Source organism: Carcharodon carcharias, chromosome 4 (assembly GCF_017639515.1).
Source record: "Carcharodon carcharias isolate sCarCar2 chromosome 4, sCarCar2.pri, whole genome shotgun sequence".
NCBI lineage: Eukaryota > Metazoa > Chordata > Chondrichthyes > Lamniformes > Lamnidae > Carcharodon > Carcharodon carcharias.
This window is the reverse complement of record NC_054470.1, coordinates 204,299,285-204,326,201: the sequence shown is the minus strand read 5'-3', so window position 1 is coordinate 204,326,201 and position 26,917 is coordinate 204,299,285. Positions and strand designations below refer to the sequence as shown.

The window sequence follows — 26,917 nt, the reverse complement described above, 5'->3', positions numbered from 1 at the left end:
ATTTTACCACGTGGTGCCAAATCTCAAGGGCATGTAACAAAGCTTCAGTACCCTACTGAACTCCTGAAAAAGCAATAACTAGACAATTTGGCTACTTTATACCACAGAGGGTCAACAGCAGCTCAGCAGACTGCCCTTATATTAAGCATCATGGAACCTCCAGGCACCAGTCAGAAACACATTGATTGAAGCACCAAGATAGCACAGTTATCAAAATGGACTGCTCATCTGCCATTACAAATCAAAACATGTTTAGGGTCAGGCACCAGTACAGTTCTTAAAGGCGACAGTACGGTAGGTGCACAGAAATGATCAAGAGTGTGTGTTGGCTGGGAAATACTAGTCAAAAGCACAAAACTCAAACTCTGTTACATATTCTGCAGCTGGAACAATGCAAGGAGCTGCTATCGGCCAGGTATACCTGCAGACCTTTTCTCCAAACCCCAGAAAGTGAAACACATGCTGCAGTATACCTAGCCTCAGGCTGGCTCAGAGTTAACAGTGGTCCAAATGAGTTCCTGGTCAATGATGACTGCTCTCAAGACTTCGATACTGATGTTTAGACAATAAAGCCATTGAATTTAATAGGGAGGTAGTTAGGCTCCCTGTTCATGGAATAAAAGCAAAATACTGCGGATGGTGGAAATCTGCAAAAACTCCAGGCTGCAACAACTTATTGATACCATCGCACATCTGGGTCCTTCCACCCCTTCCTGTCCCTCTGACCCCATCCTCCCTCCTAATCTCAATTCTTGCCATCTAACTACCACCCTATTACCTACCCCTCTCTGATGCTGAATGTTCTGTGTTCAGCAAAGGACTCAGTTTTATCCCATTATGCCTTCACCTCAATGAATTTTGGGCTAGGCATGATGCTGAACACTTTCCATCGCATTTGTCTTCATGCTCACTCCTTTAGCCAGGATCCCCCCACCCCCCACCACCACCACCACCACCAATGGACCCTTTTACCCACCTCCAGTATTCTCCTTCCACCTGGAACCCTCCCTCTGGCCTCTTGACCACTCTTGATCTTTTCATTGAGAACTGTCGGCATGACATTGGCCATTGTATTTCTCTGTTCCTCTCACCCACTCCAATCTCTCTCCTTCTGAACTTGCTGCACTCTGTTCTCAGGTCCAACCCTGACTTTATCAAAGATGCCGACAAGAGTGGTGCTGTCATGTCTGACACACTGACCTCTACCTTACAGAGGCTGAGTGCCAACTCTCAGACATTTCTTCCTACCTCCCCCAGGACCATGACCCCACCACCGAACATCAAGCTATTCTTTCCAGGGCTGTCACTGACCTCAAGTGCCTAGTCCTCTGTGCTCTCTCTAATGTCTTCACATCCTCAAGTACAGTGCCCAGAACTGGACGCAGTACTCCTGATGGGGCATGACTAGTGTCTTATACAAGTTCAATATGACCTCTTTACTCTTGTACTCAATGCCCCTATTAATAAAGCCTAAGATACCATATGCTTTATTAACTGCTCTCTCAAAATGCCCTGCCATCTTCAATGACTTATGTACATATACACCAGGGTCCCTCGGTTCCTGCACCTCCTTTGGAGGCTCTCCCTTTATTTTACACTGTCTCCAATACATATTCTTTCTGCCAAAATTAATCAACTCACACTCACCTGCATTGAACTTCATCTGCCACTTGTCTGCCCAATTCACCAACACGTCTACGTCCTTTTGAAGTTCAAGATTATACCTATCACTGTCGACAACATTTCCAATCTTCCTATCATCTACAAATTTCAAAATCATGCCCTGCACACTACAGTCGAGGTCATTAATATATATCAGAAAGAGCAAGGGTCCCAACAATGACCCTGAGGGACTCCATGACAAATGTTCTCCAATCTGAAAAACAACCATTTATCACTACTGTTGTCACTCAGCCAATTTCTTATCCAAGTGCATAATTTCCCTTTTATTCCATGACCTAGAATTTTGCTCAAGTCTGTAGTGTGGCACTGTATCAAATGCCTTTGAAAATCCATATGCACCACGTCAGTGTTTCCCTTATCAACCTTCTCCGTTAACTTCTCAAAAAACTCCAGCAAGTTAGTTAAACATGATTTTCTCTTGATGAATCCATGTTAGCTTTCCTTAATTATCCTGCGCTTGTCCAAGTGTCTATTGATTTTATCCCATACTATAGATTTCAGAAGCTTCCCTACCACGAAGGTCGAATTGACTGGTCTGTAGTTGCCAGCTTTATCCTTCTACCCCTTTTTGAACAAGGGTGCAACATTCTTCTAGCATACCAGTTACATCCTCTCTCACCTCGGCCTGGGCGGCAAGTTCTTCCTTCAGAGATCGACGGACACACACGCCAAGGTCCCTTTGTTCCTCAGAACTTCCTAGTGTCATGTCGTTCATTGAATACTTTCTTGTCAAATTATTCCTTGCAAAATGTATCACCTCACACTTTTCAAGGTTAAATTCCATCTGCCACTTATCTGCCCATTTGACCATCCCGTCTATATCTTCCTGTAACCCAAGACACTCAACCTCACTGTTAACTACCCGGCCAATCTTTGTGTCATCTGCAAATTTACTAATCCTACCCTCCACATAGACATCTATGTCATTTATATAAATGATGAATAATAGGGGACACAGCACAGATCCCTGTGGTATGCCACTGGACACTAGCTTCCAGTCAATAAAGCAGCCTTCTGTCATCACCCTCTTCTCCTACAACTAAGCCAATTTTGAATCCACCTCATCAAATTACCCTGTATCTCATGTGCATTTGCCTTCTTTACAAGTCTCCCATGTGGGACTTTGTCAAAGACTATGCTGCAATCCATATAAACTACATCAACTGCACTACCCTCATCCGCACACCTGCTCAACTCCTCAAAAAATTCAATCAAATTTGTTAGGCATGACCTCCCTCTGACAATGCCATGCTGACTATCCCTGATCAAACCTTGCCTCTCCAAGTGGAGACAGATTGTCTCCTTCAGAATTTTCTCCAATAGTTTCCCTACCACTGACATGGGACTCACTGGTCTGTAGTTCCCTGGCTTATCTCTGCAACCCTTCTTAAATAACAGAACCACATTAGCTGTTCTCCAGTCCAATGGCACCTCCCCCTTGGCCAGAGAGGAATTAAAGATTTGGGCTGGAGCCCCTCCTCCCTTGCCTCCCTTCAGTAGTCTGGGACACAAATCATCCAGATCTTGAGATTTGTCCACTTTTAAACCTGCCAACACCTCCAATACCTTGTCACTCCCTATATCAATTTGCTCAAGAACCTTGCAGTCCCTCCCCCCGAGTTCCAAACATTCTTCCTCATTCTCTTGGGTGAAGATGGACGTGAAGTATTCGTTCAACACTTTACCGATGTCATCTGGCTCTACTTATAGATTGCCCCCTTAGTCCTTTATGGGCCTACTTTTTCCCTAGTTATCCTCTTTCCATTGATATACTTATAGAATATCTTGGGATTTTCCCTACTTTACCAGCCAGAGCTTTCTCAGATCCCCTCTTTGCTCTCCTAATTGCTTTATGTTCCACCCTACACTGTCTGTACTCCACTAATGCCTCCGCTGATTTGCTTCCTTTGTACCTGCTAAAAGCCTTTCTTTTCCTTCTCATCCTATCCTGAATATCTCTGGTTATCCATGGTTCTCTGGGCTTGTTACTCCTTCCTATCACCCAAGAGGGAACATGTTGAGCTTGTACCCTCTCCATTTCCTTTTTGAACGCCCCCACTGCTCTTCTGCAGATTTCCCCACAAGTAGACGTTCCCAGTCTACCTTGGCCAGATCCTGCCTTATTTTACTAAAATCCACTCTCCCCCAATCCTAAATATTGCTGGATGTTTTACAGATTAAGAATCTATTTGGCCTGTTGCTTGAAAGCTTGGAGTAGTAAGTAGAAATCACAGAATCACAAAAGTGTTACAGTGCAGGAGACCATTCGGCCCATCATTTCTGCACCTGCTCTCTGAGCATTTTAACTTGGTACCAATCTCCTGCCTTTTCCTCGTAATGCTGCATGTTGTTTCTATTTAAATAATCATAAATAAATAATGCCTCAATTGAACCTACCTCCACCACACTTCCAGGCAGTGCATTCCATACCCTAACTACTTGCTGTGTGAAAAAGATTTTTCTCACCTTGCATTTGCTTCTTTTGCAAAACACTTTAAAACTGTGCCCTCTGGTTCTCAATCCGCTTATGAGTGGGAACATTTTCTCCCTATCTACTTTGTCCAGGCCCCTCATTATTTTGAAAACTTCTATCAAATCTCCTCTCAGCCTTCTCCTCTCCAAGGAGAACAGTCCCAACTTCTCCAATCTTTCCTTATAACTGAAGTCTCTCATCCCTGGAACCATCCTCATAAATCTCTTCTGCACTCTCTCCAATGGGTTCACATCCTTCCTATAATGTGACAGCCAGGACTGTACACAATACTCCAGCTAAGGTCTAACCAGTGTCTTATATAAGTTCATCATAACCTCCCTGCTCCTGTACTCTATTCCCCTTTTAATGAAGCCTAGAATGATGTTTTAGAAACAGCTCTCTCTACCAGTCCTGCCACCTTTCATGACTTATGCACATACACAACCAGGTCTCTCTGCTCCTACACATCCTTTAGAATAGTATCTTTTATTTTATATTGTCTCTCCATGTTCTTTACACTTCTCCACATTGAACATCATCTGCCAACTTTCTTGTGATAACTTGTAAAACTAAATGTAACTGTAGTGTTGTGTGTTTAAGCTTCCTTTTGTTAATAAATGTCTTAATTTAATCTTTAAAATCTCTAAAGGTGATAGTGGACTCATTATTTCTGACTTCAGGGAACAGACTTCTCATAATAAATACGAATTGCAAAACCGTTATGATAGCGAGGCCAACTTTCCCGTTGGGATTTGGCCAGTCTGGCAATTACCACTTACCATATCATAAACATCCTAAATTAGTTGTTAGTGAATTCACAGCACAATCAGAATTGTTTAGTAAGTTTGTCCAATCAAGGAATCACACCTAATGTTGGATGCAGGCCGGTTGAGTATGGTCAGTACTTTCCCTGTTGCAAACAGCCAAAGGGGCATGCTATTTGTTACAATGCATTGTGGGCATTGGGGCATATGGCCTACATACCTGACATCACACCGGCACTGAAAGTCATACACATTACTCCTTTGTGCGGTATAAGAACAGCAGCATCCTATTATTGGGGAATACCACTCATGTTGCTACTGCACAGCGTAGAGTGAAATAGCTAGCTTCACCTGTTGCTCAAACTTTTGACACACCTTACCCTTCCAGAGTGATCTGAGGTCGACTGGGCACCTTTCAGGGCCACAAGTTTGCTCACTATATATCACACAATGATCTGATCAGGGTAGCCATTATCCCACAGGATAGCTTGGAGGCGCCCTATTTTGGCATCAAACTTGCACACTGAATGAACAGTAGGAATCCCAACACGTATATTGGCCAGTAAAGATGGACATGTGGCAGACAGCAGTAGAAAACCCACTGACACATTTCTCAACAAGCACAACAAGGAAAGGGGGCTTGTTTTTCTGCTCCATTTCAAAAGTGAATTTGAGCACAGGATGGAGCCCATTAAGGCAAAGAAATTCCTACATGCAGCTGCAGAATCAAATATAGCAAAAGTATCCCCTGCATATTGAAAATATGCAAGGGGTAGGAGGTTAGGGATCATTCCATCAAAGACACGCTTCTCATGGAAACCAACAAAAACTTTCATGAGACCTGGGCCTAGAGGGAATTCCATGACAACACCATCCATTTGGGCAAGCATGGTGTCATTAAAACTGAATTCAAAGGAACGAGTTGTTGAGGTTATAAGTTCAATGAGTACGGATTTAGACAATGGTGGTACATCTGCATTGCCATTACATAGTGATGTGGTATAAATGTCTACAGCTTCCTTGAGCTGTACCTTAGTGAGTAGGCTGGCAATATCGAACAAGCACATGGACACAGCATTGCTATCAATACACAAGACCTGCATGGTCTTCGCGAAGGTGAAGAAATCCTTCATCATATATGTAGAAAATTTGCTCAGGACTGGTTGTAGTGATTCACAAGTTGTCCTGATGAGTGCAAGGTGAAAAGCTTCAACTGCAAGTCTTTTTTTCAGCAATACTGGAGTTCAGTGTGCATTTGGAAATCACTAACTCCTGCCACTGACCGCAAGCGTGGCAGGAACATGCACAATCGACCCAAACTGTGGTTGCCTGTGCATGCGACCTGTTCCTGACGCCAGCAGCAGGATGGAACTCTTCTATATCAGAATTATGTGAAATCCGGGCTTGTGAAGCTGCATGTTTACATCAACATGAATGTTAGATCAATTACCAATCACAGCCCTATTAAAGGTTTGCAAAGAAACGGCCTCATCTACAATGGAATCAACAACTACACCCCCCACAAAACAACCACCAGCACCTAAACACAAACCACCAATTAACTTGCCACAATCCATAATAAATCAGACCGTGAAAAAATAAATGAGTTTATTTGAAGGCTTTTTTCCCCCCTAGCCTGTTCAGGTTTTGTTCAGGTAACCCCTCACAGCCCAGGTAGTTCAGCTGGTGTGACAGTTGAACTCTTAAGCCCTGGGACATTGTTTCAAATCTAAAATGAGATAATAAATTTCTTCAAGTATTTTATTCAAAAAGCATTTTATTAATTTTTTTTGGTAAAAATCAATAATCAATTCTCCACAGTCTGAGTTTATCACAAGTTGGGAATCTCATTTATGGAAATTTCCTGATTATATTTCTTCATTATTCACTGAATTGTCAAAAGCATACTTTACAGAGAGGGCAGTTGATAAAGTTAAGAGCTTGCAGTTGGTTAAGGATTGCACAATATTGTCAGTATGTGTCAAGCCAACTCACTCATTTTAATGCAGCTGCAGACACTAACACCGACATTGCCTATATCCAGCAAATACTCCACAAAGAAACGCAATCTATGGAAACTGAAGTTTCAAATGATGTAACCAATGGGCCACATGTAGATGTGAATCAGGAGGGAGGGGCCCCATGCACAGATTACTCAGGGACACTTTAAGTAACTGGACTGGAAGTAGAGCCATTTTGCAAGTGATTCACTGGCTACAAATAAATAAGATTTAAACCAGATCTGGGCAGTCCCAACCAGCTGGACGACAGTGGACAGGCTTTAGAGGAGGGTTAGGGTATCAAATGGTACGACCCTTTGGCTGTTCGCAACAGGCAAAGTACTGATCACATTCAACCAGCCCGTGCTTGCAAAACTCAGAAGTGTCTAAAATTAGATGTGATTCCTTGATTGGACAACGCTTACTAAGAAATTCCTTCGCATCTCAGTTTTAAATGAGTGTCCCCTTATTCTGTAACTATGTCCCCTAGTTTGAGATACCTCCACTAGTGGAAACATCTCAACATCTACCCTGTCAAGCCCACTCAGAATCTTGTACATTTCAATAAGATCACCCCTCATTCTTCTAAACTCTAATGAATAAAGACCTAGCCTGTTTAGCCGTTCTTATTAGGTCAACCCCTTCATCCCAGGAATCAGCCTAATGAATCTCTTTTGAACTGCCTCCAATTTTGGTATATCCTTTCTTAAAAACTGTATACAGTACTCCAGGTGCAGCCTCACCAACACCCTGTACAGTTGTAACAAGACTTCCCTATTTTTAAACGCCAACCCCCTAGCAATGCAGGCCAAAATTCCATTTGCCTTCTTAATTACTTGCTGCACCTGCATGCTAACCTTTTGTGTTTCATGCACAAGAACACCCAGATCACTCTGTGCTGCACTTTTTTGGAGTCTCTCTCAATTTAAATAATAGTCTGCCTTTTGATTCTTCCTACCAAAGTGCATGACACCTCAGTTTCCTACACTAAACTCCATCTGTCAAGTTTTTGCACACTTACTCAACTTATCGATATCCCCTTGCACATTCCTTATATCCTCATCACAACATTCCTTCTCACCTACTTTTGTATCATCAGCAAATTTGGATACATTACATTCTGCCCCCTCCTCCAAGTCATTAATATAAACAGTAAATAACTGAGGCCCTGGGACTGATTCTTGTGGCACTCCACTAGTTACGACTTTCCAACCAGAAAAAGACCCATTAATCCCGACTCTGTCTTCTGTGTGTTAACCAATCCTGATGCATCCATGCTAATATATCACCCTAATACTGTGAGGTCCTTTCTAGTGCAATAGGCTTTTATGTGGCATGTTATCGAACGCTTTCTGGAAATCCAAATATACTACATCTACCGGCTCCCCTTTATCAACTCTGCTTGTTATATCTTAACAAACTTATAACTGATTGAACAGCATCATACTTCCAAGTAAGGATAATGTGCGACTTGGGGAGGGGTGGGGGGCGCGGGGAAGACCCTTAACATGCATCTGCTGCCCTTGCTGTTCTAGGTAGAAGTGTTTGTGAGATTGAACGATGCTGTCAAAGCAGCCTTGGTAAATTGCTTAAGTGCATTCTTAGATGACACACTGCAGACATGGCATGCTAGCAATGGAAGGAGTAAACAGTTAAGATGGTGAAAGGAGTGGTTATCAAATGGGCTGCTTTGACCTGAATAGCGGCGAGTTTGTTGAGCAGTGATGCTGCCTGCACTCATCCAAACAAGTGGAGGAGAATATTCTATCACATTATTGTGCAAAATAAAAGTTCATGGTGTAGCAGGTAACATAAGACTATAAGGCTTAGGAGAAGTCCATTCGGACCATCGAGTCTGCTCCGCCATTCGATGAGATCATGGCTGATCTGATAATCCTTAATTCCACTTTCCTGCCTTTTCCCCATTGCCCTTGATTCCTTTTTTGATTAAAAATCTGTCAATCTCAGCCTTGAATATACTTAACGACCCAGCCTCTACAGCCCTCTACGGTAAACAATTCCACAGATTGACAATCATCAGAGAAAAAATTCCTCCTCATCTCTATCTTAAATGGACGATCCCTCACTCTGAGGTTATGCCCTCTGGTCCTACACTCACCCACAAGGGGAAACAACCTCTCAGCATCCACCCTGTCAACCGCCCTAAGAATCTTATATGTTTCAATAAGATCGCCTGTCATTCTTCTAAACTCCAATGAGGGCAGGCCCAACCTATTCAACCTCTCCTCATCATTAGCATGGATAGAAGATTGGCTTGCTGGTAGAAAGCAACGAGTATGTATAAATGGGTCTTTATCTGATTGGCAGGATGGGACGAGGGTAGTCCCACAGGGATCTGTGCTGGGGCTCCAACTTTTTACAATTTACATCAATGGCTTAGATGAGGGGAGCAAAGGCACGATAGTCAAATTTGTAGATGACACAAAGAAGGGTAGAAAAGTTTTTCTTTAATTCGCTTGCTGGATGTGGGCATCAGTGGCTGGGCTAGCATTTATTGCCCATCGATAATTGCCCTTGAGAAGTTGGTGGTGTGCTACCTTCTTGAACCACTGCAGTCCCACAGTACTGGTAAGAAGAGAGTTCCAGGACTTTGACTCAGCAACAAATCAGGATGAGCGAGTGGCTTCAAGGGGAACTTCCAGGTGGTGATGTTCCCATGTGTCTGCTGCCCTTGTCCTTCCAGACGGTTGTGGACATGGGGTTGGAAGGTGCTGTCTAAGCGGCCTTGGTGAGTTTCTGCAGTGCATCTTGTAGATGGCACACGCTGCTGCCACTATGTTGCTGGTGAAGGGAGTGAATCTTTGTGGAACGGGTGCCAATCAAGTGGGCTGCTTTGTCCTAGATGATGTTAAGCTCCTTGAGTGTTATTGGAGCTGTACTCATCCAGGCAAGTGGAGAGTATTCCATCACACTCCTGACTTGTGCCTTGTAGATGGTGGACATGCTTTGGGGAGTCAGGTGGTGAGTTACTCGCCAAAGGATTCCAAACCTCTGATCTGCTCTTGTAGCCACAGTATTTATATGGTTAGTCCAGTTCAGTTTCTGGACAATGGTAACCCCCAGGACATTGATTGTGGGGGATTCACTGATGGCAATGCCTTTGAATATCAAGAGGCGATGGTTAGATTCTCTCTTGTTAGAGATGGTCATTGCCTGGCACTTGTATGCACGAATGTTACTCGCCACTTGGCAGCCCAAGCCTGGAAACAGTCCAGGTCTTGCTGCATTTGAACATGGACTACTTCAGTATCTGAGTCGTCGCAAATGGTGAACATTGTGCAATCATCAGTGAACATCCCCACTTCTGATCTTATGATGGAAGGAAGGTCATTGATGAAGCAGCTCAAGATGGTTGGGCCTAGGACACTACCTTGAGGAACTCCTGCAATGATGTCCTGGAGCTGAGATGATTGATCCCCAACAACAGAAATCAATGGGAATCATGAGGAGAAAACTCAGCTTGTTGGAGTCATGCCGAGCACAAAGGAATATGGTTGTGTTTTTTTTTAATTGTACATTCACAGGATGAGGGCTTCACTAGCTGGGCCAGCATTTATCGCCCATCCCTAGTTGCCCTTGAGAAGGTGGTGCTGGACTGCAGCGGTTCAAGGCGGCAGCTCACCACCACCACTGATCCCCTGGCTTGGTAGTAATGGTAGAGTGGGGGATATGGCCCACCATCAGATTATAGATTGTGGTCGAGTACAATTCTGCTGCTGCTGATGGTCCACAGCGCTTCATGAATGTCCAAGTCTCGAGTTGCTAGATCTGTTCAAAATCTATCCCATCTGGCATGGTGGTAGGGAAGACAGGACTTTGTCTCCACAAGAACTGTGTGGTGGTCACTCCTGCTGATACTGGCATGGATACATATACCTACAGCAGGCAGGTTGCTGAGGATGAGGTCAAATCTGTTTTTCCCTCTTGGAATAAATGTGGTAAAACGTGAGTTTATGCACTTTGGAAGGAAGGATAGAGGAGCTGAATATTATTTAAATGGAGAAAGTCTGCAGAAAGCTGCAGCAAAGAGGGATTTGGTGGTCCTCGTGCCTGAATCACAAAAAGCTAAGGTAATAGATAAGGCAAATAGAATGTTGGCCTTTATTTCAAAGGGAATGGAGTATAAAAATAGGGAAGTCTTGCTAAAACTATACAAGGCACTAGTTAGACCACACCTAGAATACTGTGAATAGTTTTTATCTCAGGAAAGATATACTGACATTAGAGGCAGTCCAGAGGAGGTTCGTTAGATAGATCCGGGGTATGGAGGGATTTTCTTATGAGGAGAGGTTGGGCCTGTACTCATTGGAGTTTAAAAGAATGAGAGCAACCTTATTGAAACATATAAGTTTCTTACGGTACGGTAAATGCTGAGAGGTTGTTTCCCCTTGTGGGAGGGTCTAGGACCAGAGAGCATGGTCTCAAAGCAAGGGGTCACCAATTTAAGACACAGATGAGAAGGAATTTCTTCTCTGGGGGTAGTTAATCTGTGGAATTGTTTATTGCAGAGGCTATAGTCAAGGCTGAGATTGACATATTTTTAATCAGTAAGGAAATCAAGGGTTATGGGGAAAAGACAGGAAAGTGGAATTAAGGATTACCAGGTCAGCCATGATCTCATTGAATGGCGGAGCAGACTCAATGGGCCAAATGGCTTACTTCTGCTCCTACGTCTTATGGCTGGTTCTTTCACCACCTGCCACAGGCCCAGTCGAGCAGCTCTGTCCTTTAGAGCTCACTCACCTCGGTCTGTAGTGGTGCTACTTAGCCACTCTTGCTGAAGGGCATTGAAGTCCCTCGCCCAGAGCACATTCTGCGCCAATGCCACCCTCAGTGCTTCCTCCAATTAGTGTTCAACATGGAGGAGCACTGATTCATTAGCAGAGGGAGGGTGGTACGTTGTAACCAGCAGGTTTCCTTGCCCATGTCTGACTTGATGCCATGAGACTTCATGGGGGCCAGAGCTGATGTTGAGGACTCCAAGGGCAACTCCCTCCCAACTGTACACCACTGTGCTGCCAGCTCTGGTGGGTCTGTCCTGCTGATGGAGCCAGACACACCCAGGGATGATGATGGTTGTGTCTGGGATCTGTAAGGTATGATTCCGTGGGTATAACTATGTCAGGCTGTTGCTTGGCTAGTCTGTGGGAAAGCTCTCACAATTTTGACATAAGCCCCCAGATGTTGGTAAGGCAGACTTTGCAGGGTCATTTATGCTGTCTAGGTTGGTGCTGGTTGATCCGCCCAATTTTACTTGTTTTTATTGACTTTTTAGTGATATGATACTATTGAGTGGCTTGCTAGGCCATTTTCAGAGGGCATTTAAGAATCAACCACATTACGACGGATCTGGAGTCACATGTAAGCCACACCAAGTAAGGGCAGTAGATCTCCTTCCCTAAATGATATTAATGAACAAGATGTGCTTTTACACCAGTGGACAATGGTTTCATGGTCATCATTAGACCTTTAATTCCAGATGCTAATTGAATTCAAATTCCACCATCAGCCATGGTGGGATTTGAACCCGGGTCCCCAGAGCATTACCCTGGGTCTCTGGACAAGTCCTGAGTCCAGTATCAATAGCACCGCCTCCCCAAAGGATGAACAAGTTGAGCCTATACCCAATCAAGTTTAGAAGAATGAAAGGGAATCTTGCTGAAACATCTTAGATCCTGAGGGGATTTGATAGGGTAGATACCAAGAGGATGTTTCCATTGTGGGAGAGACGAAACCCAGGGGCCACAGTTTAACAGCAAGAGGTTGACCATTTAAGACAGAGATGAAGAGAAATATTTTCTCTCAAACGGTCATTAGTCTGTGGAATTCACATCCCCAGAAAGCAGTGGAGGTTGGGTCATTGAATTTATTCAAGGCAGAGTTAGACACATTTTCGGTGGATAAGGGAGTCAAGAGTTGTAGGGGGCAGATAGGAAAATTGAGTTGAGGCCATAACCAGATCAGCCATGATCTTATTGAATGTGAAGCAATTCAGCTCAAACAGCTGAATGGCCTATGGCTGCTTGTAAGCCCTTCATTTCTAACTCGGGAAGTTAAAGATAGTACAAAACTGAAACAAAAAGCATATAATTTCACAAGGATGTGACACAGATCAGAAGATTGGACAGAATATAAAAAACAACAAAGAATGACTAAAAGATTAATAAGGAGGGACAAATTAAGAGTACGAGAGAAAGCTAGCTAGAAATAAACAGGCACTAAGTTTCTACAAGTATTTATAAAGGAAAGGAGTAAGTAAAATGAGTGTGGGGCCTCTAGATACTGAGAATGGGCAAATAATAATGAGCAAAAAGTGTTGGTGTATTTGCACATGACACAAAGATAGATAGGAAAGTAAGTGGTGCAGGCCTAAGGAATCTGCAAAGGGACATTGATAAAGTGAGTGGGCAAAAATTTGGCAGCTGGGGTATAATGTGGGAAAATGTGAACTTGTCCATTTTGGCAGGAAGAATACAAAAGCAGAATATTATTTAAACGGAGAGAGAGATTGCAGAACTCAGTGGTACAGGGGGATCTGGGTATCCTGGTGCACGAATCACAAAAATTTTACTATGCAAGTACAGCAACTGATTAGGAAGGCAAATGGAAGTGTCATTTATTGCAAAGGGGACAGAATATAAAAGTTAGAAATTTTTGCTGCAGTTGCACAGGCCACTGGTGCGACCACATCTGGAGTGCTGTGTATGGTCCTTATTTAAGAAACGATATAACTGCATTGGAAGCAGTTCAGAGAAGATTCACTTGACTGATTCCTGGGATACATATGAACAAGGAGCAGAAGTAGGCATTCAGCCCCTCAAGCCTGCTGTAAGATCATGGCTTATCTTATAGTAACCTGAAATCTGCATCCTGCCTACCCCCGATAACTTATCACCACCCCCCAACCCCTGCTTACCATGAATCTATCCACCTCTGCCTTAAAATATTCAAAGATCTGCTTCCCTTACCTTTTCAGGAAGAGTGTTCCAAAGACTCACAACCCTCAGAAAAAATTTGCCTCATTTCAGTTTTAAATGGCCAACTTCGTATTTTTAGATTCTCCCACAAGAGGAAACATCCTCTCAACATCCACCCTGTCGAGAACCCTCAAGATCTTATATGTTTCAACCAAGTGGTCTCTTACTCTAAGCTCCAGCGGATAGAAGCCTAGCCTATCCAACTTTTCCTCTTAAGACAACCTGCTCATTCAGATATTAGTCTGGTAAACCTTCTTTGAACTGCTTCCAACGCATTTACATCCTTCCTTAAAAAAGGTGACCAATACTGTACACACTACACCAAATGTGGTCTCACTGATGATGGAGTTGCATTAGGAGGAAAGGTTTGCATTAGGAGGAAAGGTTAGGCAAGTTGGGCCTGTATTGATTGGACTTAAGAAGAATGAGAGATGATCTTATTGAAACATGTAAGATCCTGAGGGGACTTGACAGAGTGGACGCTGAAAGGATGTTTCCCCTTGTGGTAGGGGCTAGAATTAGGGGACACCATTTAAATACAAGGGATTTCCCATTTAAAATGGAGATGCGGAGAATTTTCTCCCCCCCAGAAAGCAGTGGAGGCAGAATCATTGAATACTTTTAAGGTCAAGTTAGATCGACTCCCTTGTCAGTCAAGAATCTATTGGTATGAGGGGTAGACAGAAAACTAGAGGCCATAATCAGATCAGCCATGCTTTTTGCGCAAATTGTGGAGCAGGCTCAATGGCTTGCTGCTGATCCTAATTCATATGTCTATATGTATGTTTGTATGAACAGCAAAGTACAGAAGTGTAGTTGTTATAGGAGATTTCATAGTTAGGGGAACAGACAGACTTTTCTGTAAGATTATCGTAAGGAATCACTTCCGCCAATGTTGACTTCGTCAAACCCACAAAACAACCATCAAGTAAACAGAAGTCGAAGTCTCACAGGCTTCACACTTAATCAACCCAATCACATGGAACCTCAGGGGGAAACTAAAAGGTGGACTAGCTGATTCAGGAAACTTTCTGTATTCACGTTAAGCAGATACTCAAACCCTCTGTTCATCAACATTAGCCTGCTGTACTCTCCAGACGAGTACTACTCCCAATCATGGTAATCAAATTTGTATGCCAAATCCATCAATATCTAGCTGAAATTGTTCCCACTACATTTTTTATCAGCGCCACCAGCCTAACTGCATGCACTTACAAATATCGCACCACAACACCGGTGCTGCAAATATGCAGTCTCCAGAAGATACAACCCATAAATCAGATAAGATATGTTGTTCAATAACGACTTGATTAATCTGCCCTCAAATCTAGAAGGCCATTTTGAACTGTCACCAAAGCCCTTCAGCAATCACCCCTTAACCTGGAGGTTGATGGCACAATGTCTGGAAGAACTGCGACATACTAAATAGTTGCATATCGTTCAGAAAGTCTGAACCTTAAATGGAGTAGGGGAGCAAAGGGGTTTGGTAGTACAAATGCACAAATCACAAACCCATGACACCTTAATAAGGACATTTAGAAAAGCAAAACCAAGCACCTTGCTTCTTTCTAGAGGGATAGAATTCAGAAGCAGAGAAACTATGTTAAACTTGCATCCATTGCTGGTTCAACCAAACTTGGAGTACTGTGCTTAATTCTGGTCTTCATGTTAATAAAAAAAGTATGAGGCACTGGAGAGGGTGCAAAAACAGGGTGATACCAGAAATGTGGGCATATAATTATCATATGATGGAAGAAACATTACGAAGGGAAGTATGAAGTTGTAAATTTTGGCAGGAAGTGTGAGGAGAGGGAATAGAAAGGGCGCAATTCTAAAGGAGGTGCAGGAACAGAGATCAGTGGGTATATCCGCACAAATCACAGAAGGTGTCAGGACAGAGAAAGTGGTTAAGCATGCATACAGGATCTCTAGCTTTATAAATGAATTTATAAAGTACAAAAGCAAGGAAGTTATGATAGTCATTTATAAAATACTGGCTCAGCCTCAACTGGAGTACCACACTTTAGGAAGGACATTAAGGCTTTAGAGAAAGGTGGGAAAAAGATTATCAAGAATGGGTCCAAGAGATGAGGAATTCTGGTTACATAGATAGATTGCAGAAGCTGGGATTGCTTTCCTTCTAAAGAGAAGGTTCAGCAGAGATTTGATAGAGGTGCTCAAAACCATGAGGGGTCTGGATAGGCCCCATAGGGAAGCTGTTCCTATTTGTGGAAGGGCTGAGAACCAGAGGACACCAATATAAAGTGAATGGCAAAAGAGCTCACAGCGACATGAGGAACAACTTCTTCATGTAATACGAGGTTAGGATCTTGAATGCACTGCCTAAAGATCATGGTGGGTGCAGCTGCAATCATGACTTTAATAAAGAGAATTAGATAAGCACCTGAAGAAAAAAAATTGCATGGCTATGAGGAAAGGGCAGGGGGTGGGACAAGCTGAGTTCCTTTTTCAGAGAACAGTTACAGACATGGGGTGAATGACCTGCTTCTGTGCTATAACTATTCCGTGGTTCTATTCCATGATTCTGGCAGGGTAAACAGGCTGGGTCTCTTTTCTCAAAGATAGAAGGCTGAGAGTTGAGCTAATAGGAGTCTTTAGATTTCCAAAGTGTTTTGATAAGAGTAGACACAGATTATTTCCATTTGTGAGGAAGAGCAAAACTAGGGGTTATCGATAGAAGAAAATTAACAAAAAAATCAAATGGACAATTCTGAAGTACTTTCTTTGCTTGGTGGCAAGAATGTGGAACCTCTCGTCACAAGGAGCAGTAGAAGCAGGTAGTATAGATGTATTTAAGGGGAGTCTAGATAAGCTTAGGAGGAAGGGAATAAAAGATTATGTTAATAGAGTTAGAGGAGAAAATATGGGAGAAGGTTCAAGTGGAGCATGATCAGCATAGACCATATGGGCCAAATAGCTTGACTCCAAGCTGCATGATAGTCATAACTGTACAGCAGCAAGCAATTGGACCCATCGAGTCCATACTGGACTCTGCCAAGCAATCCAGTCAGTCCCGTTCCACCTGCTTTATCCCAGTGACCCTGCAAGTTTATTTTCCTCCAGTGCCTCATCAAATTTCCTTTTGAAATTATTGATCAGCGCCATGCTTTTTTTTTATTCGTTTATGGGACAAGGGCGTTGCTGGCTAATTGCACTTGAGAAGGTAGTGGTGAGCTGCCTTCTTGAACCGCTGCAGTCCATGTGATGTAGGTACACCCACAGTGCTGTTAGGGAGGGAGTTCCACGCCAAGCAATTCCAGTAGAGCTACAACACTGGCATCTACCCAGCTATGTGGAACATTGCCCAGGTATGTCCCGTACGCAAAAAGCAGGACAAATCCAACGCTGCCAATTACTGCCCCATCAGTCTACTCTTGATCATCAGTAAAGTAATGGAAGGGGTCATCAACAGTGCTATCAAGCAGCACTGGCTTAGCAATAACCTGGTCACTGGCGCCCAGTTTGAGTTCTGCCAAGACCACTCAGCTCCTAACCCCATTACAGCCTTCGTTCAAACATAAACAAAACAGCTGAACTCCCGATGTGAGGTGAGAGTGACTGCCCTTGACATCAAAGCAGCATTTGACCGAGCGTGGCATCAAGGAGCCCTAGCAAAACTGGAGTCAATGGGAATCAGGGGGAAATCTCTCGACAGGTTGGAGTCATACCTAGCACAAAGGAAGATGGTTATGGTTGTTGGAGGTCAGGCATCTCAGCCCCAGGACATCACTGCAAGAGTTCCTTAGGGTAGTGTACTCAGCCCAACCATCTTCAGCTGCTTCATCAACGACCTTCTTTCCATCATAAGGTCAGAAGTGGGGATGTGATGATTGCACAATGTTCAGTGCCATTCACAACTAGTCTACATCCAAATGCAGCAAGACCCGGACAATATCCAGACTTGGGCTGACAAGTAACATTCACGTCACACAAATGCCAGGCAATGACTATCTCCAACAAAAGAGAATCTAATTCAATGGCATTACCATCACTAAATCTCCCACCATCAACATCCTGGGGGGTTACCATTGACCAGAAACTGAACTGGACTAGCCATATAAATACTGTGGCTACAAGAGCAGGTCAGAGCTTCGATTCAAGAGGAGAGTATTCCATCACACTCCTGACTTGTGCCTTGTGGATGGTGGACAGGCTTTGAGGAGTCAGGTGGTGAGTTACTCGCCACAGGATTCCTAGCCTCTGACCTGCTGGTCATGCCACTGAATGTCCAGGGTAGATAGTTAGATTCTCTCTTGTTGGAGATGGTCATTGTCTGGCATTTGTGTGGCACTAAAGTTACTTGCCACTTATCATCCCAAGCTTGAGTATTGTCCAGGTCTTGCTGCATATGGACACAGGCTGCTTCAGTATTTGGAGGAATTGTGAATGGTACCGAACCTTGTGCAATCATCAGCAAGCATCCTCACTTTTGATGCAGAGGTCATTGATGAAGCAGCTGAAGACGGTTGAGCCAAGGACACTACCTTGAGGAACTCCTACAGCGATGACCTTGGACTGAGAGGATTGACCTCCAACAATTACAACCATCATCCTCTGTGTTAGGTATGACTCCAACCAATGGAAAGTTTTCCCCCAATTCCTGTTGATTTAAGTTTAGCCAGGGCTCCTTGATGCCATACTTGGTGAAATGCTGCCTTGATGTCAAGAGCAGTCACTCTCACCTCCCCTCTTTTGTCCATGTTTGGATCAAGTCTATAATGAGGACAAGAGCTGAGTGGCCCTAGTGGAATCCAAACTGAACATCAGTGAGCAGGTTATTGCATTGTCGCGACACTTTCCATCACTTTGCTGATGATCGAGAGTAGACTGATGGGGCAGTAATTGACCAGCTTGGATTTGTCCTGCCTTGTGGGCAATTTTCCACGTTGTCGGGTAGATGTTGTAGCTGTACTGGAACAGCTTGCCTAGGGACGCGGTTAGTTCCAGAGCACAAGTCTTCTGTACTGTTCAGTACTTCCAACACCTTCAAGGCAGCAAATTCAAGGTCGTTACCATTTGCTGGAGTAAAAAAAAATTCTTCCTCACATCCCTCCATATCTCTTGCTCAAAAACTTACATCTGTGTCCCTAGTCCCCTGGGTATCATCAGCTAATGGGAACCGCTTTTCTTTGTCTACCTTATCCAAGCCTGTCAATCTTATACAATTTTGTCAAATTCCATCTCCACATCTCCTTTGCTCCAAGGAGAACCATAGCTTCTCCAATCTAATCTTGTAACTAAAAATCTTCATCCCTGGAAGCATTTTGCTAAATTTCCTCTGCACCCTTTCAAGGAAGTGCAATGACCAGAACTGGACGCAATTCTCCACCTGTGGTCAAACTACAGGTATATAAATGTTCAGCATTCCTTCCCTGCTTTCGTATTCAATGCCTCTATTTATGAAGCACAAGGTCCTATATGTTTTGCTAACCACGCTCTCATTATGTCCTGCCACCTTCAAAGGTCTATGCACATGCAATTTCAGGTCCCTCTGTCCCTGCAAATTTTAGAGCTGTGCCACTAAGTCGACATTGCCTCTTCCCATCATTTCTACCAAAATGCAGCACCTCACTGCTCCCTTCATTAAATTACATCTTCCATGTACCTGCCCAATCTGCTAAATTAAAATTTCCTATCACAGTCAATTGGTGTCATTGCCAAATTTGGAAATAGGTATCATTGCTAAATTTTGAAATATCAACCACTTCCATAAAACCCATACAAACATCCATTGCATTCCCTTCATTTATCTTCTCTGTATCGTTGAATACATTTTTAAAGCTGGGTTAGACAGATTTTGATCTCAGTGAATCACGGGATAATCGGAACAGGTGGAAAAGCGGAGTTGAAGTCCAGGATCAGCCATGATCATATAGAATGGTGAAGCCAGCTCAATGGGCCATAAGGTCTCCTCCTGCTCCTATTTGTTGTGTTGTGTGTTACTTCATCAAAAAGTTCAATTACATTAGTCGAGAACAATCTGCCTTTTACAAATACAAAATTCCCAGCCTCTGACCTGCACTTATAACTAGAGCATTTATATGGCTGGTCCAGCTCAGTTTCTAATCAATGATAACCCACAGAACTTTGAGTGAGGAATTCAGCGATGGTAATGTCATTGAACATCAAGGGGAGATGGTTAGATTTTCTCTTGCTGAAGGTGATCTTTGCCTGGTATTTGTATGGCGCATATGTTTTTTTTATTCATTCATAGTTTGTGGGCATTGCTAGCTAGGCCAGCATGTATTACCCATCCATCATTTTTTTTATTATAGTCAACCACATTGCTGTGGGTCTGAAGTCACATGCAGGCCAGACCAGATATTCCTTCCCTAAAGGACATTAGTGAACCAGATTGGTTTTTACAACAATTGGCAATGGTTTTGCTGTCATCACAGACTTTTAATTCTAGATTTTTATTGGATTCAAATTTTACCATCGGCCATGGTGGGATTTGAATCCAGGTCCCCAGAGCATTACCCTGGGTCTCTGGAATACTAGCTCAGTGACAATACCACTATGCCACCGCCTTCCCTTTATTTGCCACTTATCAGCTCAAGCCTGAAGGTCCTACTGCATTTGGACACAGATGGCTTTAATGTCTGGGGAGTCATAAACAGTACTGAACACTGCAATCATCAGTAAGCATCCCCACTTCTGACTTTACGATAGAAGGAAGGTCATTGGTGAAGCAGCTGAAGATGGTTGGGCTGAGGACACTACCCCAAGGAACTCCTGCAGCTGAAGCGGAGATGATTGGCCTTGAGCAACTACAACCATTTTCCTTTGTGCTAAGTATGACCCCACCCATAGAACCATAGAAACGTTACAGCATAAAAACAGACCATTCAGCCCATCGTGTCTGCATTGGCCAAAATTGGAAAAAAAACAAATAAAACTAGCTGCCCATTTTCATCCCACCTTCCAGCACCTGGTCTGTAGCCTTGCAGGTTACTGCACTTCAGGTGCAGATCCAGGTACCTCTTAAATGAGTTGAGGGTTTCTGCCTCTACCACCAAACCAGACAGTGAATTCTAAACACCCGCCACCCACTGGGTGAAGAAGTTTTTCCTCATGTCCCTTCTAATCCTTCTACCATTAGCCTTAACTCGGTGCCCCCTGTTTATTGACCCCTCAGCTAGGGGAGACAATTCTTTCCTGTCTACTTTATGTAGACCCCTCAATTATATACACCACAATTAGGTCACCCCTTAGCCTCCTCTGTTCTAAGGAAAACAACCACAGTCTATCCAATCTCTCCTCATACCTGCAATTTTCAAGACCTGGCAACATTCCTGTAAATCTCCTCTGTACTCTCTCTCCAGAGAAATTATGTCTTTCCTGTAATGTGGCAACCAGAACTGTACACAAAATTCTACCTGTGCCTTCAGCAGCGTTTTATACAGTTCCATCATTACATCCCTACTTTTGTATTCTATACCTTGTCGAATAAAGGAAAGCATTCCATATGCTTGCATTACCACCCTATTCACCCAATGGAAAGTTTCCCCCCCCCGACTCCCAAGGGCTCCTAGATGTCACACTTGGTCAAATGCTGCTTTGATACCGAAGATAGTAACTCTCACCTCACTCCTTGAATTCAGCTCTATTGCCTGTATCTGAACCAAGGCTGTAATGAGGTCAGGAGCTAAATGGTCCTGCAGAACCCAAACTGAGCAGGTTATTGTTAAGCACTGTAGATGATACCTTCCATCACTTTGCCGATGATCAAGAGTAGACTGATGGGGCAATAATTGGGCAAACTGGATTTGTCCTGTTTTTTGTGGACAAGACGTACCTGGGCAATTTTTCATATTGTTGGGTAGATGCTAGTATTGTAACTGTACTGGAACTTCTTGGCTAGGACTGTGGCTAGTTCTTGAGCAAGTCTCCAGTGCTACAGGCAAGATGTCACCAGGGTCCATGGCCTTTGCTGGGTAAAGAGGGGTTAAACCACTTTACACATAGGGTGACAAAGGCCTTAATATAATTTGGCAACCTGGTAAATATCAGCAAAAACATTAAGGACAATCAAAATATAGTCGAATGCTGAACTGGGATGTTTAAGATATTGGATGGATAAGCTTTGGTGGGTAAAATGCTCTTTCATCATTGTAGATTCTGTGCTACAATAGCCATAACATTGAGGGAAATGAAGTATTACACATATTTAACAACCTTTGCTAACCAGAGAATAAGACCATACTTACATATGATCCGTGGAGACTTGGCTGAGGCTATGTACTAACTGTGTGACAAGACTCTCGTCCCTACAACCCATGAGGCAATTTACATCTTCAGCAATTCTCCCTCCAAACAGCAAGCTTTTGGTGGTGGTAGCAGGCAGTGGGGAGGGAAGTGGAAGCTGATTCAGTACTGTTTAGAGAAAAAAAAACATCCATTCAGAAATCTAATAACTACAAGCAATGCATAATGTAATCAAAACATGATTAAAGTCCAGAACTGAATTTAAAGAACATTTTGGGTCATTTAACAAAGTTCAACACAGATCAACTAATTTCAAATTTGGTGACGTTGAGGAATGTTCCTGATAGAAGTTGCACTCTTTCACATTCCCCACTCTTCCCATTTTCCCAATCATCCATCTGAACCACTTCCTCCTCAACCAAATAGCTCAGCATCAAATTTACATCTCAAGAGGCAGCCGGAGATCTATATATGAACAGCATTTCATAAAAGTGACATTTTATTCAAGAAACAACTTTGCAGCCTAAAGCATGAATTGCAGTGTAACTTACACAAAATATATAGATATATATTAAGTAATAAAGTTAAAGACATGGAAACATGTGGCAATGATGTAAACGACAAAAATAGACAAAATTTCAGCAGGTAACAGAGAAGTGGTGGATGGAATATTAAAAATAATGCTGAATTAAAATGATTAAAATTACAAACAGCACACCATGCCTACAATACAAGCACTGAAGTACATATGGATTTCACCATTTACTTTCACATTCATGAAGTTTGTGCAGCAATGATGAATGAGACCTCTCCCCACTCAAGGGGAGCTGAAGTACACATTTATAACCAAAGACAGACTTGGACTCAAACCAGAGCCCATTTATCGTTACATTCTTAAAATCTCTGGTTCCTATTTAAATGAAAGGATTTGGTTCCTGCAAGTAATGCTCATTAGAAAATTTAATCTCACACTCATTCCTGCATGGTTTTCAATATGCAATGATGTCTGTGGCCCACTTAGGCATACATTAATGCAACATCCCAAACATAACTAAGCCTTGAAAAAACTCTGCAACCCCAGTGACAAGAGATTTAACAAATTTCTGAAGCTTTTTGTACTATGAATCTTTTGAGTTTCCTACTCTTGGACAAATAGTTTCAGGGTTGTTTCAACAGTGTTTGCAGCAATCTGCAAGAGTGCAGCTACCAACAGACTTGTATATTAAAGCAACTGTTTGTGTCAGATTTTTATGAAAACTCATGAAACTTGGACAGAAATTATACATACACAAACATACATTAGGAAAGTAAAGCCATTAAGACCTGCAGCACATTTAGGTTGGCATAAGTCACTGGTGTCAATCCCCTCTAAGTTTCAGCAGGAAATTGATTACATCTTGGTTGAGCAAACAAGGGACAGCTCTCGGGATAGGTTCAGGGGAGCTACATCACTAAGTTCAGGTTACCCAAACCAAAATAAATGAGACAGCCACAAAGCCGAACTATAAGTGGGGCCTTTAGATCTCATGAGCAGGTTTCAAACAGCAATTTACCAACCCAATCCCAAGTATTAAACAACTATTTTAGTTCACTAGGTGTTAGCAGGGTTCAAATTTATAGAAGCTTACAATTTATGAATGTTAAGAATATACTGCATATTTTTTTTACCCTGAATGGAGAACATCTAATGCTGCCTAAAAACAAAATTGCTGTGTGGAAACTGATAGCACAACAAAACTGAAAATAAATGTCCCATCAAATCTAAATCAGTAAAACTTGCAACAATGTTTCTGTACTTAAAAATTCTAGTACTGAATAAGCCTACTTTTAAGTTATGAATTTTCAGTTTGCTAAATTACTACTGCCAGTCGAAGATTGCAGATTTAACTTTGGAACAGAAAATAAACAATTAAGAGCTATAAGTAAGCTGTTTAAGGCTGATGGCAGTATAGGAAGAATTAGAGAGGACAGTTAAACAGCTGGCAGAAAGAAAAACAATAAATTACCGTATTAGTGGTAGACTCATTATTTGAGTGCGTCAAAGCTGTAAACGATTTCATCGTCTTCTGTGGGTCCTCTCGTGACAGAGTCCGATGAGATCAGAATGGACGCCCACAGACCTGCCAGTTCATGTCATTGTTGGTGATTGGGAGAACTCTTGCAGTTGCACCCCCTCTGGTCTTCCATTGGACACATCAAATTTTGCGAGTTTGGTGTAGATGGTCCTTGAAGCATGCTGAACCAAATTTTAGTGCTAGCCTCCACATGGGGCTGCAGTGCTTTCCCAAGATTCGGCAGCAGAAGTTTGTACAGTTCTTTTTTTAAGGGTGTTCTTGTGTCATCAGTCGTGACCACCTTGATGTTGTTTGCCCTGAGACAGTTAACCATAGAGGATGTGTTTGGGGATTCTGCAGTCATCCAAACAGGAGATGTGGCCTGCCAATCTAAGCTGAATTTTTCTGCTGTTTGAAACATCTGTAATGCTCCTTTGATGGTATTAAAGCACCTCAGAGTGTGACATGATCCATGTGGAAAATTCAAACATTATTACACTTTTTGTGATGGCCATATTGAAATGTTTTGTAATGTTCTTTCAGGTATTTTATGAATAAAGTATATTTTTGCAACAAAAAAAAATTGAAGCTGAATTTTTTTTTTAACAGGGTGGTTGAGCACAACATGAAGGGCTTTGTTGTTTGTGCTTTTTTTTTCCTGTCATCAAATTCTCATGACGGACCTCAGGTGTCTTTGGTGGAAGCATTCCAGAGCTTTGATGTGGCACCTATAGCAAGCCCAGGATTCTGTCATACAACAGAGTGGTGCTGACTGAAACATCACCTCAGTCTTGGGGGCACTGTTTTGGAGGCCAAGGTTTTTGGCAGCATTACAGAATTTGTTTGCCACGATCTGAATGTCAACATTGACTGTGCTCTAGCTGCCCACAACATCTGCATACAGAAGCTCTCTGATTGCTGCCTTTGCAACTTTGATGTCGAGACAGAGTCAGGAGAGATTGAAGAGCTTCCATGAATGGAAACTAATGCTGATGCCTGCAAGCATGTCTCTGGTGGCTTCCTTAAGCACTGCTGCAAAGAGACTGAAGAGTTGGGGAGCCACAACGCCTCCATATTTTACACCTCCAGTTACTGCAAAGGCATCAGGCAACTCACCACAGGCAGAGTCATGTCCAACCATGCCACTGTGCAGTAGGATTTTGACAAACATGTTTGGACAACCTAGCTTGAAGAGCAAGTGCCATTGACCACACTGTCAAAAGCTTTAGTTAGGTCTAAGAACAGCATATATCAATCCTGATGTTGTTCTCTGCACTCTTCTTGTAGTCGCCTTGTTGCAAACACATCAACTGCCCCACAATTAGTGCTAAAACCACACTGATTCAGGAGGGCATCATCTGGGAGGCTGTGTAATAAATGGTTCAATAGCACCCTTGTAAGGATCTTTCCTACAACCAAGAGAAGGTTTGCTCCTTGATAGCTGCTACATACCTTTTTGGATCCTTTCTGCTTCCAGGTGTTGACTACATTGTCATCCTTGAGGTCCCAAGAAACATTTTCATAATGCCAGACACTCCTGAAGACAGCTAAGCTTTTTAAAAGCTCTCTACAATTACACATCCAAATCTCTGCTGGAATGCCATCTGGGCCAGGGCTTTTGCCTTGTTTGGTTAATTTGATTGCCTTTATCACCTCTTCAGCAGAAAGAGGAAGGGATAGGCTCTCTTGCTCAGAAAATCTGCTGAGATGTGGTAATTTCTGTTGAGAAGTTCAGCAAAACCTCACACCACCTTTCCATTTACAGCAATTAACTCATTTCCATCAGCTGTCAAGATAGGAGGAAAGGCTATGATAGGTAGGCCATAAACAGTCTTGAGAACCTTGTAGAAACACGGATTATGTCTCTGTTAAATGCTGCAGCTCAGCTTTTGGGTTCCAGTATTCATTCTATATTTCTCCTAGAACACGCTGGAGCTTGTGTTTAGCATTTTTATGGCTTGATGCTTGTTTGTTGACTGTGGAGCTGCTGGAAGACTTGCATGAGCAAGCTATTTCTGTTAAGAGAAGGGGGATATTTTCGTCACTCATCAAACCAGTCTTGTAGTGTCCCAGAAGTCTCCTGAAGTCTTGAAGATCTGATCATGAAGCTGTTTCAATTCACCTTTACTTCACTTCGGCGAAGGTCATGAGGACTCGAAACGTCAGCTGTACTCCTCTCTGCCAATGCTGCCAGACCTGCTGAGTTTTTCCAGGTATTTCTGTTTCTGTTTTAGATTTCCAGCATCCCCAGTTTTTTGTTTTTATCCTCAACACTCTACATGCCTGACCCAACCCGAACTGCTTGACCTGAAAACCAGCAAGATCTGAAATCCCAATCCTGATCCTGGGGTCCTGAGTTTGCCAGTTTTGAGACACTATACCTGTATATGCTTAATCAGGGCCAAAGGGCAGCTGAAAGCAGAAAATACTGTTGACTGAAAATTCACTATTTTGTAACTGGAATACCACAGCTCAGTAAATTATGAAACTGACTAATGCTATTCAAAACTGGTACAATTTGATCTATCATATAACGTTTCAAAAAAATTAGTTATCTAAACCCATATACAATTTGATTTTTATTACCTATAATTTATTCATTTTGACCAATTGTTTGTTCTCATGGTGGATTCACACAAGTTCAAGGTGAGGAGCAGGAGGTTTAGGGGGGATGTGAGGAAAAACTTTTTTACCCAGAGGATGGTGACGGTCTGGA

At 42.8% G+C, this 26,917-nt stretch overlaps 1 protein-coding gene across 6 annotated transcripts in view; it reads right to left on the bottom strand.

Moving 5' to 3' along the window:
- LOC121276953 (nipped-B-like protein) overlaps positions 1–26,917 on the bottom strand; it is a 554,475-nt gene that overhangs the window by 408,265 nt on the left and 119,293 nt on the right. For 5 of the 6 annotated variants that reach the window (XM_041185678.1, XM_041185679.1, XM_041185683.1 and 2 more), the window contains exon 3: positions 22,150–22,315. The exons of the other annotated variant lie outside the window; for it this stretch is intronic. In XM_041185678.1, the coding sequence (XP_041041612.1) occupies positions 22,150–22,315 (166 nt within the window). The remainder of the gene's footprint in view (positions 1–22,149; positions 22,316–26,917) is intronic. 6 annotated transcript variants of the gene reach the window in all.